The sequence below is a fragment of the Trichosurus vulpecula genome, chromosome 5, assembly GCF_011100635.1.
Source record: "Trichosurus vulpecula isolate mTriVul1 chromosome 5, mTriVul1.pri, whole genome shotgun sequence".
NCBI lineage: Eukaryota > Metazoa > Chordata > Mammalia > Diprotodontia > Phalangeridae > Trichosurus > Trichosurus vulpecula.
The window spans coordinates 58,400,508-58,419,057 of record NC_050577.1 but is presented as its reverse complement, the minus strand read 5'-3'; the positions used below and the strand labels follow the sequence as shown (position 1 = coordinate 58,419,057).

Genomic DNA, 18,550 nt, shown 5'->3' with positions numbered 1-18,550 from the left:
TGGGAATATGGTCAGGCAGCGAAAACACACCCAGATTCAGTCTCAGACTTTGGATTCTTTCTTTGGTGACAAAGAAGACCAAAACATACAGCCAGAAGAAGTCAACAAAGTGCAAGAGCCTACAACAAAAGCCTCCAAGAAAAACATGAACTGGTCCCAGGCCATGGAAGCGCTCAAAAAGGATTTGGAAAAGCAAGTTAGAGAAGTAGAGGAAAAATTGGGAAGAGAAATAAGAAGGATGCGAGAAAACCGTGAAAAACAAGTCAATGACTTGCTAAAGGAGATTCAAAAAAATACTGAAAAATACACTGAAGAAAACAACACCTTAAAAAATAGACTAACTCAAATGGCAAAAGAGTTCCAAAAAGCCAATGAGGAGAAGAATGCCTTGAAAAGCAGAATTAGCCAAAGGGAAAAGGAGGTCCAACGGACCACTGAAGAAAATACTACCTTAAAAATTAGATTGGAGCAAGTGGAAGCTAGTGACTTTATGAGAAATCAAGATATTATAAAACAGAACCAAAGGAATGAAAAAATGGAAGACAATGTGAAATATCTCATTGGAAAAACCACTGACCTGGAAAATAGATCCAGGAGAGATCATTTAAAAATTATTGGACTACCTGAAAGCCATGATCAAAAAAAGAGCCTAGATATCATCTTTCAAGAAATTATTAAGGACAACTGCCCTGATATTCTAGAGCCACAGGGCAAAACAGAAATTGAAAGAATCCACCAATCGCCTCCTCAAATAGATCCCAAAAAATAAATCTCCTAGGAATACTGTCACCAAATTCCAGAGCTCCCAGATCAAGGAGAAAATACTTCAAGCAGCCAGAAAGAAACAATTTGAGTATTGAGGAAACACAATCAGAATAACCCAAGATCTGGCAGCTTCTACATTAAGAGATGGAAGGGCTTGGAATACTATATTCCAGAGGTCAATGGAGCTAGGATTAAAACCTAGAATCACCTACCCAGCAAAACTGAGTATCATGTTCCAAGGCAAAATATGGATTTTCAATAAAATAGAGGACTTTCAAGCTTTCTCAGTGAAAAGACCAGAGCTGAATAGAAAATTTGACTTTCAAACATAAGAATCAAGAGAAGCATGAAAAGGTAAACAAGAAAGAGAAATCATAAGGGACTTACTAAAGTTGAAATGTTTTTTTTACATTCCTACATAGAAAGATGATGTGTATGATTCATGAGACCTCAATATCATAGTAGCTGAAAGAATATGCATATATATATGTGTGTGTGTGTTTTTGTATATATATATAAGTGAATGTGCATGTATGTATATATGTATGTGTGTGTGTGTGTGTGTGTGTGTGTGTGTGTGTGTGTGTGTGTATATACACAGAGAGAGAGAGAGAGAGAGAGGACACAGGGTGAGTTGAAGATGAAGGGAAGATATCTCGCATAAAGGTGGCAAGAGGAAGCAGTTCTGTGGGAGGAGGGCAGAGGGCAGGTGAGGGGGGAATGAATGAATCTTGCTCTCATCAGATTTGGCCTGAGGAGGGAATACTATACATACTCAACTGGGTATCTTACCCCACAGGAAAGAAGAGGGAAGAAGATAAAAAAAGGGAGGGGGATGATGGAGGGGAGGGCAGATGGGGGTGGAGGTAATCAAAAACAAACACTTTCAAAAGGGGACAGGGTCAAGGGAGAAAATTCAATAAAGAGGGATGGGTTGGGAAGGGGCAAAATATAGTTAGTCTTTCACAACATGAGTATTGTGGAAGGATTATACATAATGATATACATGTGGCCTATGTTGAATTGCTTGACGTCTTAGGAAGGGTGGGTGGGAAGGGAAGAGGGGAGAGAATTTGGAACTCAAAGTTTTACAAACAGATGTTCAAAAACAAACAAAAAAAAGTTTTTGCATGCAACTAGAAAATAAGATACACAGGCAAGGGGGCATAGAAATTTATCTTGCCCTACAAGAAAGGAAGGGAAAAGGGGATGGGAGGAGAGTGGGGTGACAGAAGGGAGGGCTGAATGGGGAACAGGCCAACCAGAATATATGTCATCTTGGAGTGGGTGGGGGAGGGTAGAAATGGGGAGAAAATTTGTAATTCAAATTCTTGTGAAAATCAATGCTGAAAACTAAATATGTAATTAAATTAAATTAAATTAAAAAACAAACTGAAAACTAAATATGTTAAATAAATAAATTTTTTAAAAAAAGAAAAAAAAATTCTTATTTTAGGCTTATTGTGACTTTAGGGATAACATCCATGTTTCTGTGATAGCATCTGCTCTCCAAAGGGTCTCTGAGTATGAAAGCATCCATACCTGAAATTTCTGACTGCTATTGATCTCGATGGCATCCTTTTCCCACTGATTTGGGGACCCTGCTGAGTTTTGCCATATGTTCTGAAAATGATTGCCACATATAGTCTGGAGACCAACACTTATATTCATCTTCGCATGGCTGGAATAGTGATAAAATGTGACCTGGGGTGGGGGGATAAAAATGTGTTTAATAACCAAAAAGTACCCACAAAGAAAAAAGGATAATGGAAAAAGGGTGCTTATAAGTACCTGGCAAGGCTGTCGGCTATTAGTTGGAAGGAGAACTCTGCTTTTTATGTTTGCAGGAGAGGAACCAGCTTTGGAGGACAGTGAGAGGAAATAGGCTGTTAAAAAAGAATAATGGGAATGTTAGAGTTACAGGTTTCACAGACGCCGAAAATACCAGTGGTATAAGATAAAATATCACTTATACAGAGAAAGTGATACATTCTCGGGGCTATATCTACATAATGCTGGCATTTGTGGGGTAGAGAATGAGAATTCCGTCACTTGACATGACTAGTGGATTTTTTTCCACTCAATTCCTTTTTCCCCCTTACTGAATTGATTTATTACTACAGAAGTCAACATAATAAAATGCTCTGTGAAATTCATACCTCTACTTGGTGACATCAACTAGAAACAGCATAGACACTGCAGAAAGACTATCTAGAGCAAAGATCAAGTTGTGCACCCCAAGTTCAGTGCCTCATCATAGAATAGGAGTTTAGTAAGTGCTTGAAATAAATACAAAATAGATTTTGGTAGAAGAGGGAGCTTAGTAAAATATCCCACAGCAGATATGTGGGTAGCTAAATGGCACAGTGGATAAAGCATCAGGCCTGAAGTCAGGAAGACCTGAGTTCAAATCCAGCTTTAGACATTTACTATCTGTATGACCTTGGGCAAGTCACTTAACTACGTTTGCATCAAATTCCTCATTTGTAAAATGAGCTGGAGAAGGGAATGGCAAACTATTGCAGTATCTTTGCCAAGAAAACCCAAAACTGAGTTACAAAGAATCAGACACTACTAAAACAACTGAACGACACGAAACTACTAGATGTGTGAAATATACATTTTAACCCCTTTTGCCTGTCTTATGGAACATGTCAGTGGATCACCAACATAACACTCTGACATCATTGTTGCCTATTGCTTGGAATACCATTGTTTTCCTGTCTTTTCAAGGGATTCTATTCTGTTTTTGTCTTTACATTTTTATACCATTAATAACTAACTCTAACATACTGATCCCAGCACTAAATCTTTCCTTGTACCAGAGCAAAGCAGTTGAGAAAAACTAACCAAAAAGCAACCATCTGCTAGTGTATGTGACATTCCAATCCCATGCTCTCCCACTTCTCTATGAAGATATAATAATAATGTGTTTAAATTTGCAGAAAACAAAATCCAAGTGCTATTTCATTGTATGCTCATACAACCCTGAGAGGTAAATGCTGTTATTATCCCCGTTTTTACAGATGAACAAACTCAGGCAGAGATAGGTAAGTGACTACCCAAGGTCACACATCTATTATGTGTCAAATTTGAATTCAGCACTCTCTCTGTTAAGCCATCTAACTCCCTAAATGAGGAAAATTTGTCTTATCATCTGAATTCCATGACCAAACACATACAGTTATGAATATAATGGCATTTTAGTGTAGGTTTTTTTATATTACTGTAGGATCATAGTGTAAAGTCCTAGTTAGACAAATTTCCCCTAACTCTCCCCACCAACACACAATTTGCAATCACTCATCAAGCATTTATTAAATGCTTACCATTTGCCATGTACTCTGCTAGGCACTTGGTATACCAATACAAAAAAAACCCCTCTATTCTCAAGGAGTTTACATGCCATTAGGGGAGAAAATATGTGTATGGATGAACATATATACACACTCACATACATATAGAATAAATAAAACTGACAAAATATATAATAAATGCAGGGTCCTTAAATACAAAGTAGTTAGGGAAGACACTAGCAATAGGGTGAAATTAAGAAAGGCTTTATGTAGACTATTCTGTTAGTATTAAAAAGGTAAGATTTGTCAATGCACTTTGACCAAAGGAGAATGAGGAGTCAAAGACAATTCTTTTTTAAAAATAATATTTTATTTTTCCCCAATTACATGTTAAACCAATTTTTAACAATTTCTTAAAGTTTTGAGTTGCAAATTCTATCCCTCCCTCCATGCCTTCCTTGAAATGGTAAGCAATCCAATATGGGTTTTACAAACATGTAAAATATTTCCATATTAGTCATTTTGTACAAGAAGACTTGAATTTTAAAAAATAATTTAAAAAAGAAAGAAATTAAGAATAGCAGACTTCAGTCTGTATTCAGTCAATAACAGTTCTTTCTCTGGAAGCGGATAGTATGCTTCATCATAAGTCCTTTGAGATTGTCTTGGATCACTGTATTGCTGAGAATAGCTATGTCATTCACAATTCTTCATCATACAATATTGCTATTGATGTGTAAAATGTATTCCTGATTCTTCTCATTTCACTTTGCATCAGTCCATGTAAGTCTTTCCAACTTTTTTTCTGAAATCATCCTCCTCGTCATTTCTTATAGCACAACAATATTCTATCACAATCATATACCACAGGTTGTGCAATCATTCCCCAATTGATGAGCATCCTCTCATTATCCAATTCTTTGCCACCACAAAAAGAGCTGCTATAAATATTTTTGTATAAATAAGTCCTTTTCCCATTTAAAAAAAACTCTTTGGGATACAGAGGTATTGCTAGACCAAAGGGTATGTATGGTTTTATATCCCTTTGGGCATAATTCCAAATTGTTCTCCAGAATGGTTGGATCAGTTTATAACTCCACCAACAGTGCATTAGTGTCCTAGTCCAACATTTATCATTTTTTATCATTTATTGTCCAACATCTATCATTTTCCATTTTTATCATATCAGTCAATATAATAGGTGTGAGGTGGCACCTCAGAGTTGTTTTAATTTGCATTTGTGTAAGCAATAGTGATTGAGAGTATTTTAATGACTATAGATAGCTTTAATTTCTTAATTTGAAAACTGCCTGTTCATATCCTATGGCCACTTATCAACTGGGGAATGACTCACATTCTTATCAATTTGACTCAGTTCTCTATATATTTGAGAAATAAGGCCTTTATCAGAGATTCTTGTTGCAAAAAAAAATATTCAGTTTTCTGCTTTTCTTTAATTTTGGCTACATTTGTTTTGTTTGTGCAAAAACTTTTTAATTTTATATCATCAAAGTTACCTATTTTATATTTTGTAATGCTCTCTATGTTTTGTTTTGTCCTAAATTCTTCCCTTATCCATAGATCTGATGAATAAGCTATTCTATGTTCTTCTAATTTACTTATGGTATTGCCCTTTATGTGTAAATCATGTACCCATTTTGACCATATCTTGGCATATGGCATAAGATATTGCTCTATACCTAGTTTCTGCCACACTATTTTCTAGTTTTCCCAGCAGTTTTTGTCAAATAATGAGTTTTTGTTCCAAAAGCTTTCATTTTTAGATTTCTCATATACTGGATTGCTATGGTCATTTACTATAATGTAATATGTGCCTAATCTATTCCACTGAGCCACTACTCTATTTCTTAGCCAGTATCAGATTGCTTTGATATTTACCACTTTATAATACAGTTTGAGATCTAGTAAGGCTAGACCACCTTCCTTCACATTTTTTCCCACTGATTCCCTTAATTTCCTTGACCTTTTGTTCTTCCAGATGAATTTTGTTATTTTTTTCTAGCTCTATAAAATAATTTTTTGGTAGTTTGATTGGTATGGCATTGAATAAATTGATTAATTTAGGTAGAATTGTCATTTTTATTATATTGGCTCAGTCTACTCTCCAAAGACAATTTCAAACTTATGTAGCTGGGATACTAGAGGAATGAAAGTACCTTTAGCTTAAATGGAGAACAGAAGAGGGGAAGGCATTGGGGAAAGATAATGAGTTCTATTCTGGACAAATCAAGTTTGATATGTCTCTAGGACACCAAAATCAAGATGCCTAATATGCAATGGGTGATGTGGAACTGAAGCTCAGGAGGAGGTATAGCTAGATCTGTCATCTGCGTAGAGATAACGACTAAACTTATGGAAACTGATAAGATCACCAAGAAAGACAGTGTAGAAGAAGAAGATGAGGACAGAATCTTAAAGAACATCCACAATTAGGAGGCAGATAGAGATAAGCTAGCCGGGAGACTGAGAAGGAGCAGTCAGATAGGTAGTAGGAAAACCTAGAAGGAATAGCATCACAAAAACCCAGGGAGAAAACAATATTGAAGAAGATGATGGCCAACAATGTCAAATGCAGCAGATAGGTGAAAAGACTGAAAAAATACCATTAAAGCAAGCAATTAAAAGATTTTTCCTAACACTAGAGTAAACAATTTGATGCAAGAATGTTATTTTACCTTGGCAGTCACGGAAATTTAAAAATTCTTTTTGCAAGTAAATATCATGAAAAGATTCCAAATAAGTCTACAAATCTCTGATCTCTAAATTTTCAAGATTTTTTTGCCCTTTTCTCCTATGTTCGTCTTTGCGATGAAGTCACTGGATGTCAAAGTGTATGCTAATTTTATTTGAAGGGTCTTGTCAAGCTCTTCATTAGCAACCACAAATCTTGGTGTAGAAGCTGTAATTATTTTCATTATTTTTTTTTGTATGCTAAGTCCTGATTAGTGTGAATAATGAATCCTGTGGAGTGGTCACATTATTTGAATTAGCACTGCCTAATTCCTTCGGGGTGGAACCAATTGCCATAATTATAACTTTGAATGGTCTAAACTCAAATGCATATTACCACATCATAAGATTTATTATTCACACCAAAGGACCCAAGGACACATGATAAAACCAAGTCCACCAATCCCCTTACTTGCCCCTGTAAGGAGAAGCTGTGAGCCATTCTTTCATTTAACCACAACTTCCATTTGTCTTCTGATTTCTTCAGTATCAAGAATGTAAATTTATTCTCTTATGAAGTAATGTCCATTCCTTGATTACTTCATAAGAGAATGAATAGGACCAAGAAGCATTTTGTATTTTTCTCTGGTTCATGAATTACCATGGCCAAAATATTCATCACCCTGGGGCAGCCTGCTGGTATTTAACTTCTATTCTCTGTCCTAAACTGGGTCAGTCCTCAGGGTGGAAAAAGTGTTTCAAAGTCTGTACTAAAAGTCTTTCTAGCTTGGTAGGAACTGCTAGATCTTTCTTGCATTCCACTGGGATTGACTCCATGGCCTCAGGATCACCTCTATACCACAATGAGGATTTGGAGTAGGATTTTATGGACTCCTACTCCTATCATGCAGATGTAAGTCTATTAAATAGTCATTTATAAAATCAACCAGAATAGGGATGTTTAGGGGTACACTGGACAAAGCATTGAGCATAGAGTCAGGAAGACCTCTTTTCAAATCCCACCTTAGAGAGTTTCTAGCTGTATGACCCTTGTGTATTGGTAATTAAGGGGTGACTTTTTTTTACTGTTTTCCCTTTTGGAGCACTGAAGTAATCAAGTGCCTTTGATGAGTCTGGCCTTTGTTTCTTTGATTAAATCTGGAAGTCTCTGATTACCTGCTTAAGAAACAAGAAAGCCTATTTCACATAGGTTTGAATCTCGGGGTTGTGATGCCCTTTGACCCTGAACAGGATATATAAACTCAGGGGTTAGTGTTTTGTTTGGGGCTGTCACTCACTGGAAGAGTGTTGTCTGATTTGACCAGATGAGACTTTGGATAGCCATTGTTAAGGAGCCCCCCAGCTTGAAAACAGATGTTGTTGCTTCCCTGGTAACCATGTACTGAGATATTGGACAGAAAGCTAGAAGCCTGTCTACTGGTTTGTGTTATTTGATCTGTTGATATTTTCTGTTTGTATTTGCTCTGAAGTTCAGGCTGCTGGCTTTTCCCCCTGAACTAAGTGAATTATATATGTATGTTTGATTAAAGTGAGATTTTTAACTCCTTAAAGGTGCTTTCCTTAGAAAAGCAGATCAAAGAACCTGTGTTGGCAGCCCTTCTGTGTGCTGATGTTATTGGTCTTACACAGCCACAGTAGCTGCTAGCAACATTGTTGTTACACCTTGGCAAGTCACTTAACCTCTGTTTGCCTCAGTTCCTCCATATGTAAAATGGCAATCATAATAGCACCTACTTGCCAGGGTTGTTGTGAGGATTAAATGAGATAAGAATTGTAAAGTACACTGCCTGGCATAAAGTAGGTGCTATACAAATATAAGATTTTATTATTAGTATCATGTCATAATTAGCATAATCCTAACATCTATCCTTCTAGCAGACAGGGAAGATTTCTTGGGCAGCACCAGCTCAGGAGTTACCTTGAGAGTAATCCCAAGTTCAAGAGTGTTCAAGTCTTACTTTCTAAGGTAGAGATGCTTAACCTGCAGTCCATGAACTTTGTGATTTTAAACATTTAAATAACCATATTTCAATATAATTAGTTTCCTCTTTAATCTTACATATTTAAAAACATTATTCTGAAGAGTCAATAGGCTTCATCAGACTGCTAAAGGAAGGGAAATGGAAAGTAATAGACATTTTACTAAGTGCCCATTATGTACCAAGCACTATACTAAGTGCTTTATAAATACTAACTCATTTATCTTCACAAGGATGTACCTGCTGTTACTATCCCCATTTTACAGTTGAGGAAACTGAAGTAGTTAAGTGACTTAGCTAGGAAGCATCTGAGGATGGATTTGAACTCAGATCTTCCTGATTCCAGGCTCAGTGCCAGCTAGTTACTGTAGAGATCTAGGGCCCCCAGAATGGTTAAGAACTCCATTCTTATTGAAAGCCCATGTTCAATAGAAAGATTCTAGAGCAATGTGCATATTGCTTGGAGAAAGAAAAGGCCACCCATGTGGCCCATAAGGATGAAAAAAGGGAATTCCTGAGAAGTCATGAAATGTGAAAGCAAGACATTGGGACTTTGACACTCCCATTCATAAAATGAATTATCCTGTAACTTTTAAGGTACACTGGAACAAAGTCCAGGAGCAATAGTGATAGAAATTAACTGCCATTGAGTTTTGCTCATTTCATATTCAGCCAAAGAAGCAAATGCTAATTATATAAAATATCAAATAATTATAACGAACAATATGGGAATTGTTCCCAAATAATATTTTAATTATTACATTATTAGCAATGTGAATGATACTCACATTCAGCAAGCCTTAAATTGGTTTTATAATTGTTCATTTAACAAAGGACAACCCCAAGGCTTGGAAGAAAAATTATTCTCATTCTAAAGAAAGCATTTTGAAAAGTTCCATTCATCATCTTTATTAAAAAAAAAAACTTTTGGTCACAGAAATCAAGTTTAATGGCACATGCTGTTTCAAGTAATAAAAGAGTACTTGAACTAGCATCCATCAAAACATATAAATTGTTTAAATATGTAAGCAGTGCAGTTTTATGAAGGGAGAGCAACATGGAATAGTGAATAAGAGTATTGGCCTTGGAGTTGTTCTGGTTTTACATCTTTTTCTAATAATGATTAGCATTTGTTACCATGAACTTTGAACCTCAGTCTCCCCATCTCTAAAATGGGATAATCATATCAATATCGCAGGTTATTCTGAAACTTAAATAAGCCAATGTATCTGAAGTACTTTGCAAGACTCGAAGCTCTTTATAAATTTCATCTGGGATTATTACAAGATAACTAGACTGCCATCTCTGCATTTAATTGAACACTGTGAATTAGCCTATATCATGTTAGATGGTAAATTAAAATCTCACCTTCAAATTTAAAAATAGGAAAATTTAAATTTAGAAACATTCTCATTTTTTCTGTGTGATTAAGGATTCTTATCCCTGCTCCCCATGAAGGAGAGAGAAAAAATGTCTATAATATACTGTCAGGTGGCATAGGGGAAAGGATTTTCAAACTTTTCTTCAACCTTAAAATTTTTGCTTATAAAAATGCATGGTAGAAATCCTTTCCCTCTCTCCCTCCTCCCAATAAAATGCTTAGCTTTTTGCTGTATTCTTTAGTATATAAAAAGTGTTTAAGTTATTAAGAGAAATGAAATAATGGAATCACAGAACTTTAGATAGCAAAAAAAAAAAAAATTGAAGATCAGAGAACTTTGTGGTTCAAAGGCAACCTGTGTATCATTTGGACCAATGACCTCATTTTGTAGGTAAAGAAACTGAGGCCCAGAGGAGTGAATGAAGCAACTTACTCAAGGTGGCGTAGCTTCACAGTATACAGCTCCTAGCAAAAGATACAACACTGCCCAAGGCACATTTTTCATTCCGCTGTCCTCAGATCCTAAGTCTATATGTGAGCCATGAGGAGAGATTCAGAACTATACAAAGTAGCCCTGCTCCAATATCTCTAACATACTCATTCTCTCACCCACCACCTAGTTCTGCCCCTCCTTCTGACTTCAGGAGTAGATAGAGAGTCTTTTCTTTAAAGCAAGCCTTAAGAGGCTGAGATGACAGACTTCCAGCCTTGGCCATTAGGAAGGCGCTTTACTATCCTCACAACAGATTTCTCATTTTCTCTGCAGTTAGGTTGCCTATAAATACAAAATTTACAAAGACTGTATGTCCCATTCATCTTAGCACCATATTAATTTCAGTTTTGTTTATATGCTTCATAAATCTGCCATTTTAAACCTATTCCCATAAAGCAAATACTCAGCAAATATTTAAAGTAATTGCGTTATAAAACATGCCCGATGGACCAATTATGAAGATTACAAAATAACAATATCAAAGCAAACTTTCAGGTTTTGTATTCTTAAATCATATGTAGCTGTTTCAGTGCTTGCTGAACAAAGGGAACTTCCAGTTTAACTGGTTAGATGTTGGAGAACATGCCATAATCAGAACGAAGTCTGTGGAAGAAAAGGAAAGCACAGAAAGTAAGAAGGCATTAGAGCCAAGTACCAAAGACTACATCATGTCATTTTGACTGGACTGAATACAGCTCTTGAACCTCAAAAAAAAAGTGAGCCATTCTTTAGGCCACTTTTCTTTTGAAATGTAACAGGAAAACCATTCCAACTCTCATAAGACTTCTGAGAGTCAGGTTGCAGAATGGATTAAGGGGTGACCTTGGATTCAGAAAAACCTGGGTGTTAGTCCTGCTTGCCCCCTGTACACACTGACTACATGGCCATGAGCAATTTCCTCTTGATGCTAGTAGATAGCTTTCTAAAACTCCAAGTGATGGGAAAATGGCCCATCTGAATCATAGGAAGGAATTTCCACAGCATGTACTCCACAAATAAATGAAAGCACATTTCTGGACCTTCCTCCCCCTCATCAAATACTTTCACACCTCAGGATAAAAAGAAGAAAATAAATCTTCCTACAGCCTGTATGGAGTAACCAACAGATCCAAAGGCACTTGAAAGAAGGAAAAGTAATAGAATAAGTCTAATGTCTATTTTCTACAACAGCCCCAAGTAAAGCAAGTTGCAGTGCTCATAAAAGACATACAGAGATGAATCAACAGGACAAGGTCTATGGCCTAAAGCCAAGGTCACACCTTCAAAAGGTTTGGAAATAGAAATATGTATTCAATTGTAACTGGAATCTGGCTAAGTTCAGATAACAGGGAGGAAATACTTACCATATCTCAGAAATCTTTGAACCTGATTACTTCTATATGGAATAGATACTACTTTTAATCAAACCAATATTTTACTTAACACATCCTTTCAAGAGGTTGACCAGACAACTATAAGCAAGAGGAGACGTTGAAACTAGGCCTCACTTCTGAAGTGCCGTGCTCGAAAGAACACTGGCTTTAGGCAGAGAAGACTTGACTTTTGAATTCCACTTGTGCCCCTAACTGGCCATATCACCTGAGACAAATTATATTGCCTCTTAAACTCAGTCTCTTCATCTCTAAAGACAGAATAACAACAGTCACAGGGTGGTTAAGCAGCAAGCCTAATTGGAATAATGTATGTAAAGTGTCCCATAAACCACTAAGTACTACAGAAATATTAACTACTATTACAATTGCTATTATGGTTCTCATTCTTCTCTTAAATTCAATGGAACTGAGTTTGAAATGGCCCTGTGGCAAGTTATTATTGTACTATGGCTCACTCCCACTTAGTTTTCAGAGGACTATGGCAAAAGTGGATAAAATTATTACTTTTTTGGTAATTGAATAAATGAACTAGCATGCAAGCATCTTCTCTAGACTATTTGAGAAAGAAAAATCCATTAAAGGCCAAATCACAGGAATTGTAGTTATTAAAATTCATTTTATTCTTTTCATCTTTTTTCTTTTATAAAATTTTGACTGCATGAAATTTAAAAAGTCTTTGCACAAAAACATCCAATAAAGTGAAGAATAAAGAGGAAACAACTGGGGGAAAGGGAAAATCTTTGCAAAAAGTTCCTCTGATAAAGGCCTCATTTCCAAGAAATATAAGGATTTAAATTTAAATATAGGGATTTAAACTTTTAAGGACAAGAGCCATTCCTCAATTGATGAATGGTCTAGGTCAGGATCTGAAAGGCAATCATCAGAGAGAATAATCCAGGCTGTTTCCAGATTTTTTTAAAAATGTTTTTAATTACTCATAAAGAAAAAGACAAAGTAATTCCATCTCATATCTGGAAGATTGGCAAAGATGACAAAAAAAGGGAAAATGACAAATGTTAGAGTAGCTATGGGAAAACAAGCACATTGACTAACTATCAATGGGCCCATGAATGAGTATAAGCATTATGGAAGAAATCTGTAATTACACACAAAGAGTTATTAAGCAATTATTGAAAGTTATTAAACGGGGCAGCTAGGTAGCGCAGTGAGTAAAGCACCTGCCCTGGAGTCAGGAGGACCTGAGTTCAAATGCCGCCTCAGACACTTGACACACTTACTAGCTGTGTGACCTTGGGCAAGGTCACTTAACCCCAATTGCCCTGCCTTCCCCCCTCCAAAAAAAAAAGACAAAAAAGAAACTTATTAAACAAAATCCTTTGACTCAGCTATACAACTATTAGTGCTATACCAAGAGAAATCAAACAAAGGAAAAAAAGGTCCCATATGTATGAAAATATTGCTAGTAGCTCTTTTTGTGGAGACAAAAACAAAAAACCTAGAAACAAAAGGGATGTCCTTTGGTTGGGGAATGCTTGAACAAATTGTGTAGGAAGACATAACAACATGACCACTAGAATTATACATCAGAAGTTTGCCATTGTTAATAGATCAGATGACAAATCCCTACACTATAAACACATATCTCAAAATATGAAAATTCCATGAATAATTCAGACTGAAAGCAAACCATTATCATAAATATGACTGTTGCCCACAATCATCCAGAAATAACAATGATCTGTAAAAAAACAAAGCTAAGAATGCTTTTTTCATAGATGTTATCATATCAAATACTCACAATCTCTAAGCTATGTGGAACAAAATATTCTCAAAATATAGAGACCAATTAAGGAAATAGGGCCTATGCTTGTGACTTCATAGGAAACTACCAATCAATCAATTCAATCAATAAACATTTATTAAGTGCCTACCATGAGCTCAATGCTGGGGATATAAAAAGAGTTGAAAGACAGTGTTCCTGCCCTCAAGGAACTTACTACCAGATGAAGAAACCAGTGCAAATTAGTACCTAGTTTGAAACCTATGGTCTTAAGAGAATTGCCTGGAGCCCTAGAGGGCAAAGGGACAGACCCTGGGTCAGCGTCAGAAGCAGATCCTAAGCACAGGTCATCTTGGCTCTGAAGCCAGCTCTCAAAATACATCACTTGCCTAAGATTATATAGGCAGTAAGTATCAGAGTTAAGATTCTAACCTATTTCCTCTGAGTTCAAAGAAAAAGCTCTTTATAAAAACCATGTTGCCTCATCACAGCCTAAAGTTTCAACCCCAGGTAACTTAAAGACTTCTCTTCCTCATTACCAAGATATTTTAAAGACAATTTGCATGTCCCTGATATCAGCTTTAGATTCTTTATTCAAGGAACCGAAAGCGTAATATAACAGCACAAAATAATTCTGATGACCTTTTGTTCAAATCCTTTGACCTCTACTCTTCTAGGCAATGTAATTCTGAGAGAAGGGGTGCAGTAAGTAAAACAATATTTTATTTTCATATAATATTATTTAAGGTTTTCATATTTGTTAGCTATGATTTTATATTTATGCCTTGGAGAAGCACAACTTTATAAATTTAATCAATAAATAAACAAGCCATCTGTCTTCTATCATTTAGGGACAATCCTACCAGAAGGTAACAGGATGTTCCATAGGAAAAAAATTTCTCTAGGGAAAACTAAAGAAAGCACTATTTTATGTGGCTCTGATAAATGGTGGAAAGTTATTTATAACTTTGTCTGTCTACTAATTATTTTGTTGCAAACCCCCATTGATACATCAGTGGATTCAAAATCGTGTCAGAATTGAACTCACTCTAAAATTTTATTAGTTTGATATATAAGCAACAGAACAAACAAAGGACTGGGATGGGAGGTGGTGTGGGAGAAGGGAAGAGATAAAAACCCAGAATTCCAATTATCCAGTAAACAATGAAACTTTATTTGGTGAATCATAGCATACCATCTAACCCCTAGAATATTGTGTTAGTAATCTGTAATATAAATAATATAGTATATAGATGGATGTTTAGAGATTGAGGAAGCATACACAATGCTTAAAAACTTGCCAAAAGGAAAAGAGGGCCTCTAACAAATACAAATCAGAGTTGATATAGATTGCTTCTTCTTCTTCCTATGTACTCGCTCCCAAATTTCCTGCTGTTTCCCATCTGCCACCACCACACACCCGCACTATTCTATCTCCATGGCTGTCCAACTGGGCAATGGCAGAAACACAAAAGAGTGATTAAAAGTATCACAAAACTGACAATGACAGAGGGCAAGGAGAGGAGCAATCCTGAAGCTGAAAACATCAAAAAATAAAAAGTAACACGATCCCTTGAGTGATCAGCAACCATCACTGAATAGTTGTCCTTACCTGGATGCTGCCCTCAACACTAATAAAAGTAAAGAGTGAAACTATAGGTAAAAGTCAATTTTGCGTACTGTTCTGCTGAAAGGGAACCAAAACAAATGACCATTTTTTAATGAGAAAAAGAGTTTTCTGGGTATCTTGATTAGACCATACAGTAAACACAGTACTTTTTCATTTATTCATTCAATTTACAGTATTTTTCAAAGTCAACTGATTTCAAAATTCCGGTTCTGAAAAATTGAATTTTTAACTGTTTTATGAGCATTCTGTCCACCCTTTACAGATATGGAGATAAAAGTTCAGACGAGTTATGCATCTTGCCCAGAGTCACATAACTTAGCTTGAAAATATCTGAAGCAATTTCAAACCCAAGTCTTCCTCACTTAAGGCCCATTAATCCATCCACTATATAGTATAGCACATAGCACCAAAATATCCTAGAAATATACATCGGTGCGTACCTCCCCATATTATCAATTTTTTAAGATAATTCAATTTTCTTTTTTATTGTGAACTTCCTCATCAACAAACATTTGAATATACATAGCACAAGATTATTCTATAAGAAACAATGTATTTCTGTTGCCTACAGCTTTTAAAGAAACATTTGCATATAATATTTAATAGGTAGCAACAAAACTGTACTATTTGATTTTGTCCCTTCTACCCTTCTTTGGTTTTCTTTTGTTTATTTTTTAAAGTCTATTTGAATGTCCTTTTTTCTTTGCATATCTAGCCAATCTATCCCAAGGCCCCAGTAGAATCCCTCTTATGTAATAAATATGCATAGTCCAACAAGCCAAATCAACACATTAATTACATCTGAGAATGCGCTTCTCATACTGCATCTCTAGTACATTATCTCTTTGTCAAGAAGTGTGAAATAGGCTTTTTCATCAGTCTTTGGATTATAGATTTTGATTACTCTTGAATAAAAGCCCAGAGGTCTTGAGCACTCAAACACAGACTAAATAGCTATCAGTAACATATTCAATTCAACAAATCTGAAGCAGAATCCATGAAATATTTTCAATTGTTCAATATTTTGATGAACGTATGATCTCAGAGACGTATGTATGTCAGCCAATAATGTCCATTGCAACGCATATCCATTGCATAAATACATTGGAATTAAGTCAGCCTCACATAATCAAATGGATGTTTCAGTAGTGATTCTATTTAGACTTGGACTACACTAGGAGTTGGCAGCTAGGTGGTGCCATAGCGCATAGACTGCCAGGCCTGAAGGGAAGCAGACTCATCTTTCTGAGTTCAAATCTAGCCTCAGTCACTTATTAGCTGTGTGACCCTGGGCAAGTCACTTAACCCTGTTTGTTTCAGTCTCCTCATCTGTGAAATGAGCTGGAGAAGGAAATGGCAAAGCACTCCAGTATCTTTGTCAAGAAAACCCCAAATGAGGTCATGAAGAGTCAGACACAACTGAAAAGATGACTGAACAATATCACACTAGGAGTCATTTAGATAAAAGGAAATAGGAGTGATAGAATCATTGAATGAGAAAGCTGAAAGGAATTTTACCTCTCTCTGGACCAGGCTCTTCAAACCAATTCAATAAACATTTATGAAGTGCCTACTGTATACAATGCACTATGCTAGTCATAGAAGATTTAAAGAAAAAAAAATAAGTCTATGCATTCAAGAAGCTTATATCCTATTGGGGAAATACAACATGAACCCAGATAAGTTAATTTTTAAAAATTACAGTGTTACATATGACAATTTCAAGAGAGTGAGAACACTAACAATTGGCATTAAAAGGAAATACAATGGAATTAAGAAAGACCTCTTGTTAGGAGATGGCACCTGAGACATATTTTAAAGGATGTGTTTTAAAATGTTAAAAGGCAACGGTGAGGAAGAAGTATATTTCATGGAAAAGAGAAGATTGGTTATGGAAATAGCTAATAGGACAGCAAGTCAAGGAAGGTACATGGAGTAAGACTGGAAAGGTAGCTGGCTGCAAGACCGTGAAGAACTAGGCTGAAGATCTGTTATCTTAGAAACAATTAGGAGCCAATGAAGGTTTTGGAGCAATGGAGCAACACAGATACCTTACGGTATTTCAGAAATATAATTTTATGGATAAGGAGACTAAGGTGCAAAGCAATTTGGCCAAGGTCACACAATTAACTAATAGAAAAAATTATATTAAATCAGTTTGGATAATTTGACATATTGCACGTGTTTCATTATTCATGTATTTCAGCCCATAATTTATTAGTTGATCAGAATAAAAAATTCCTTGCTATTTAAGAATAAAAGAAAAAACATATTACAGTTAAAACTTTAAACTAACAGGGTAAATTACTTTCCTCACATAAAATTATAGGACATCATAAACAACCTTTAGATTTCATATTTATGGCAAATTAAGCACTATAAATAACAGAATAAATCCACTCTGACATCACTTGACCCCTGGAATTATTAAAAGCATCATCTACTTACTCAGGAACAGAAAAATGAGTCTCAGACTCATACTATTTTTCTCTTCTTGGCACTATTTTAATTATTGTTAAGACTAATATAATGATTCTCTTCATTTAAAAATGTTTAAGAGCCTTATTTGAATTTGCTTTAATCACAAGGATTTTATTTGAATCCAATTCCATATTTTACAAAAATCAATATGATGCTTTAATTACTTTGCACTGAGTCTTAGTAGATTTCAAATATTGACCGAACAATACTTTAAACATTCTAATAGATTTTCATCCTTGACTTTCAAAACTTCTGAAAGCACTGATTATACGTGGAACAATACAAGCAATATTTTGGAGCAGAGGCAGAAATAATTCCATAAAGTTAATTATTCAAAAATTTTCTATAATAATTAAGAGGTAATTTTGTGACTTGGAAAAAGAGATTCCAATTGGCCAATGTTTAACAATGAAACAACTAAGCATCAGTTTTGTTCTTTAGAGGCAGACTGGAAAACAACATTTGTTTTTTAACCTGCATTTCTGTGTTTAACTAGAATACTGAACACATATCATAAGACTGAATCACCATGGATTCAAATGAAAGTTTCAAAATAAATAATCTGTTTTCAGAAACATAGGTGTTTAAGTGGAGACATCATAGACTAATAGGATGGATGGAATGATGAATCTGGAGTCAGAAAACCCTAAGTCTGAATGCTAACTCTGATATTTATTAGCTGTGTGCCCACAGGCAAAG

At 35.6% G+C, this 18,550-nt stretch overlaps 1 protein-coding gene across 1 annotated transcript in view; it reads right to left on the bottom strand.

Annotated features, from left to right (window-relative positions):
• Positions 1-18,550, bottom strand: part of MALRD1 (MAM and LDL receptor class A domain containing 1) — a gene marked incomplete at its 5' end in the record, with an annotated part of 881,642 nt that overhangs the window by 850,612 nt on the left and 12,480 nt on the right. The window contains 2 exons of the mRNA XM_036760519.1: positions 2,308-2,469; positions 2,557-2,651. Of these exons, the coding sequence (XP_036616414.1) occupies positions 2,308-2,469; positions 2,557-2,651 (257 nt within the window). The remainder of the gene's footprint in view (positions 1-2,307; positions 2,470-2,556; positions 2,652-18,550) is intronic.